At 37.8% G+C, this 5036-nt stretch overlaps 1 protein-coding gene across 4 annotated transcripts in view; it reads right to left on the bottom strand.

Moving 5' to 3' along the window:
• Positions 1 to 512: 512 nt before the first annotated feature.
• LOC119417554 (protein-serine O-palmitoleoyltransferase porcupine-like) overlaps positions 513 to 5036 on the bottom strand; it is a 9029-nt gene continuing 4505 nt past the window's right edge. For all 4 annotated transcript variants that reach the window (XM_037684791.1, XM_037684788.1, XM_037684789.1 and 1 more), the window contains 2 exons: positions 3677 to 3787; positions 513 to 694 (listed from right to left, as the gene is read on the bottom strand). In XM_037684791.1, the coding sequence (XP_037540719.1) occupies positions 593 to 694; positions 3677 to 3787 (213 nt within the window). In that variant the 3' untranslated portion in view covers positions 513 to 592. The remainder of the gene's footprint in view (positions 695 to 3676; positions 3788 to 5036) is intronic.

Below are 5036 nucleotides of genomic sequence, written 5' to 3' on the forward strand. Positions count from 1 at the left end.
ACAGGCGGCCGAGACGAAAGACTCCAGCTTTAAGAGCTGCATGTTGCAGACAGCCCAACAAAATTAAAGAGCATTCAGAAACAAATTACATTATCAATTTCAGTCATTTAACTAGATTTGCCGACAACAAGAAGACTTCGAAAAGTCATCAACTTTATTTTCCCAACAAAAGTGGAACTGTAAAGCAGTTGAGCTGAGGGGATAGCACATCTGGAGGACATCTGCAGAGAGGAGCAGGCGATCTGCACTGAGCTGATAGCTATTGATTAAGAGCCCAGTGAGACAGTGAGAAGTGCTGTCGCAACAGGAGGGCTCAACAGCTCAGATAAAGAAAAAGCAAAGATGTGATGCGGTAAAAGAAATAGGCGCCGCAGGTTTTCTCTTAGTAGGTATAAAAATCTAGTCCCCTGCAGGCTGGCGTTACAGATTACCATGCCAACATCCAGTGCGACCTGAGCACTGCGAGTTGGTTTATTGTTAAATTATGCAAATGGATTTAGTTCTCTTCAGGTAAATGCAGGATAAAGTCACAGTGCAGAAGTGGAAAACCTGCTTCTTGTTATTGCTCGCTTCTCCTCCGCTTCTGTCTTCATTAGAGAACGAGGCGATACAAGACCCAGCAGCCAAACGTGAGCCAGTGGCTTGTCCAGCTCAGTTCTGACCACTTCTGAATGACATGATGGGTGATATCATCCTGCAGAGGAGAACATGCAACTTTCAGAGCTAGTAGAATGATAAGATACGTTGCAATAAAAACAGTTTTATACATTTTACATGGAAAAGCACTCATCGTGCTAAACTGTGGTGTTCTGTACAAATACATTCCCAGTAGACTTGTAAACACAAAGCAAGCTCCAGCATCTGAATGACTCAAGTTTCACTCCCATCAAACAGTAAGTGTGTGAGGTTGGTCTAAAGTAGATGTAATTAACCACACAGTCATTAGACATTCAGCAAAGTCTGTCGAGGAACAGACACGGCTGTTACAATGTTGTTTAAACAAGAGCTTGTGCGTTTCATCGAATTTCAAGAATAACATAATTTTCTGTGTACAAACTGAAAAATATCAGCTGTAGAAAAAAAAATAGCTGCACCGTAAATTCACTTGTTGCAACAAGAGCAATAATTTGATGCTTGAACTCAGAGACTGTGGAAAATATTAGAGGTGCTCGTTGCAAAGTATGAAATTAAACATAAAGTTTATCCTGAACTAAATTGCACCTGGAAAAAGTTTACTTCAGTAGTTTTTCAGGAATATTTATATCCAGTTCTGAAATGAGGGTACGCACTCAGTGTAAACAAAGCACTCCGCTGAGCCGGTCGAAGTTTGAGTCACGTGACTGAATTATTTGGGACAGGGGTTCCCAAACTTTTCCATGCCATGGCCCCCCCAAATTAGCTTCTGACCGAGGCCCCCCTCGCAAACCCACAAACAATGCTACAAAATATGTAAAGAAACATCAACTTTTAGAATGTTTTAACTTTTATTCACTATATTCAATAATTATTACAGCTGCTGAGCATAAAAACGTTATTAACCAACATGTTTTAAACACTGAAAAACTACTTTTCAACAAACTGTTGACCAGAAGAACAAAACAAATCTAACCTCTCTCTCAATAGTGTTCATGTGGAAATGACAGATACAGATTGCCTTAGTGTGCAATTTTTTATTATTATATTACTACTATTTTTGCTTTTTTGCTTTTTTTAATCTTCTTCTCTAAACTTACTGAGAACCCTCTAGCGCCCCACCCCCACTTTGAAAAGCGCTGATTTAGGAGACTGTCGACCATGAAGGTAAACAAACATGGTGAAAGTGTACAAGTGTATCTCAGAGTAGATGTTTACATGAACATATAAGAGTGAATGAGCTGCTAAACAAAAAAGAAAGGAGAAAGACAAAGTAAGACAAGAATAAATATCAGCAGTGGTGGGCGCAATTCAACTAATTTGCTAACAGCTAACAGCAAAACTGATTTTTTTGTTTGTTTGTTTAGCATTTTAGCTAACTTTGGAAACCATTACCTGAATTAGCTTCCGCTAAATTAGGTTTTGTCAACTTTAAAGTCTGCTAACAAAGTTCACAAGCTTGTTCCTGTCTGTTGTGGGCGTGTCTCAAAGAGCCCGGTAGGCACGCTATTGGCTGACTACATGTACACATGAGAAGACGTGATTGGTCGACGCAGCTTCACCTGGATGGAGGGGAAGACGTGTGACGCAGACTGAGTGACAGTCGTCTGTGGTTAGCGGTTTAGCGTTAACTTTTGCTAATAAAAAATACGCGTTTAGCGGTTTAGCATTAGCAAAAGTATTTTTTTAGTCAGCAGAATATGGGTTAGTGTTATCATTAGTTCTCTGCATTTAACTCTGCAAGGCCGGTAGGTTGAATATTTCAGTGTTACTTGTCAGGCTTCTTCATTCCAAACTGCTCAGCCATGGACGTCACCACTATTGATCTATTTTTTTTAGTTCCTTCAGGTCACAAATGATTATTTATTACTTAAAGCAGGTGTAGATTCTCAGTCATCCAGATAAATCCAAAACAATGACCCTAATGGCATCAGGTTTGATCTAACTACTTTGAAAGATAAAACAGCTTGGTGACTTTACGTGAGTTTTCCTGAAGCATTTAACAGAACTTGTGTACTAATTTAGACATTTTCCCTTGCTTTAGAAGGAAACATGGGTCTATGTGTCCTTATAAAAACATCATGTGGACCTGCAGCTTCTCCAACTTGAAATACCTCAGCTGCTGGGTATACTAAAAATTTAACTTATTCAGGGTTTAATGGAAACTTTTTTTTTTTTTTTTTAAACGCTAAAATCTGTTCGCCAAACAGACAGTTTCAGTTTATTCTTCCATTCAGCTCAACATCTCCTTCAGAGACAGCTGTGTCAAATGGAAACTAAAGGCCGTAAACAGGAAGCTGCAAACATCCGACAGCTCGTCATCCTGAAGACTCACAGTGATCATTTGATTTTATGAGAGGAAAAAATATGACAGATATTTCTACAAAGGACAGCCAGTAAAGGTGTGGATATTATTCTTTCAGGTTGTGAAGGCACAAGATTGACAAGGATGGGATATGCAGTTCATAATAGATAAAAGTGGGTGGAAAAAACAACTTAAATTATAGCTTTTCTTTCAACAATAAATTGGTCAAATTTATCAATATTTTACATTTATGTCTTGTAATATCTAATAATCCCTTCCATTTGTATTTTGAATGCCAGAAAGTACGAGCTCTAAGGTGGAGTAATTAACTGGAATGAGCCCAAAGTGGGAATTCTTAAGTAAAGTCCGAGGTTCCTGACCAGCTCCAACTTTTAAATCCAATATGGCCGACTCATGCATTAAAGATGTGGTAGCTGCAGTGCAAAAAGTTTTATCTTCACTTCTACTCGTTTGTATCTCAGTAATTTAGTCACAGTTCTGACCAACCTCTGTTAGAGAACATGTTACAGCGTTTGAATATTTCAAATGCATAAAGCTCCACCGTTGGTGGCTGAACGTAGTTAGGCTGGTCACTGAGCAGATCACAGATACAACTTCGGAGGTCCACTGAACGCAGCACGATAACATCTGTCTTTTTAATATTTTAAAACTACTATTATTTAAAAATGTAATATTATATTTATATTTTGTATGTGAACCGTCTCACTCTTCTCTTACCTCATCCTCCTCAATATAGTCCACGTTGGAGTTGAACACAGAGCCCAGGTACGTCAGGTGAAGTATTGCCAAAGCACTGAATGCCACGTTAATCAAACATACCCACAGTTTCTGCAGATAAACAAAACAGATTAATCGACATAATTATTTTGAAATATGCAACTGCTAAAATAAAAAAAAAACTGTCCTCCAAATGTTTGTAATACAACAATAGTCCCTTGCTCTTTCGCTGTTTTTCAAAGAAAGATTGGACATGACACAATTGACTGATTGATGGATGAGCCACACGAGCGACATGGATTGTTTATTTAAAATAAATTATTTTAAATGATTTAGCACCTGCTGCACCTGTGGGCTGCACACAGGTTGCAGGGAGAAGTTCTCTCCTGCAACCTGTCATGATCTCTGCCACGCCCTCTTTTCGGCTGCAATCACACTCATCACCTGCTCCCTATCTCCTTCCTTCTGTGTAAATAAACAATTTAAATTTAAATACTGTAATATTTTAAATAAACAACCCATGCTGCATGGATTGTTTATTTTTAAAAAAAATTGTAATTTTTTTTTGTGCAATTTATTTATTTTTTTCCAGAGAATTTTCACTTTTATGTGCACATTTCTGCATCTTTCAGTCTAATTGGGTACAATTGTGCTCTCTACACTTTCTTTTGGTGATTTAGGCTTCTTCTGTTTCAGCTACATTTTAGCCATTTCTTGGTAATTTCAGCTTTTCTTTAGCTAATTTACCAATCTTTCTGCTTATTTCAACCAAATTCAGCAAATATGTGTTCTTTCTGCTTTTCCTGCTAACTTAGGCTGGTTCTTACATTTCAGCATGTTTTTAGCTAATTTCAGCTGTTTATCAAGAAGTTTTTCAGCAATAAGCATCCACACTGCATTTTTGCAGGAAATGCAATTTCTCTAATTAAAGTTTACATCCTAAAAATGTCCATTTCTGCTCTGTGCTGCATCAGCTTTGTGAAGGGTTAACCTTTTGCTGTCCAGATGCACCGATCGACTTTTGTCTTCCAACTTAAAATTAAAAGTATGTCACATCGTAAAATTGTCATAATCACAAAATAGAAAAGTGTTAAAAGTTATTTTCAATTATTTTAGAACTTCTATGTTCAGTTGTCATGGTGTAATTGATCAAGAGGTACATTTCTGCTCCATGCAGCAGAGCTGCGTGAAGGGTTAACCCTTTGATGGCCTGCTGCACTTCACTACAATTTAAATTCTGTAATATTTTAAATAAACAATCCATGCTGCATGGATTGTTAAATTTGGTGGCAGAGAGCAGAGAGCATGACATGCTGTGCTCTTTTAGAGCAATTATTGCAAGAGAGTGGGCAGAGTTTTT

This window comes from Nematolebias whitei, chromosome 11, assembly GCF_014905685.2.
Source record: "Nematolebias whitei isolate Nwh7 chromosome 11, NemWhi1, whole genome shotgun sequence".
Lineage (NCBI taxonomy): Eukaryota > Metazoa > Chordata > Actinopteri > Cyprinodontiformes > Rivulidae > Nematolebias > Nematolebias whitei.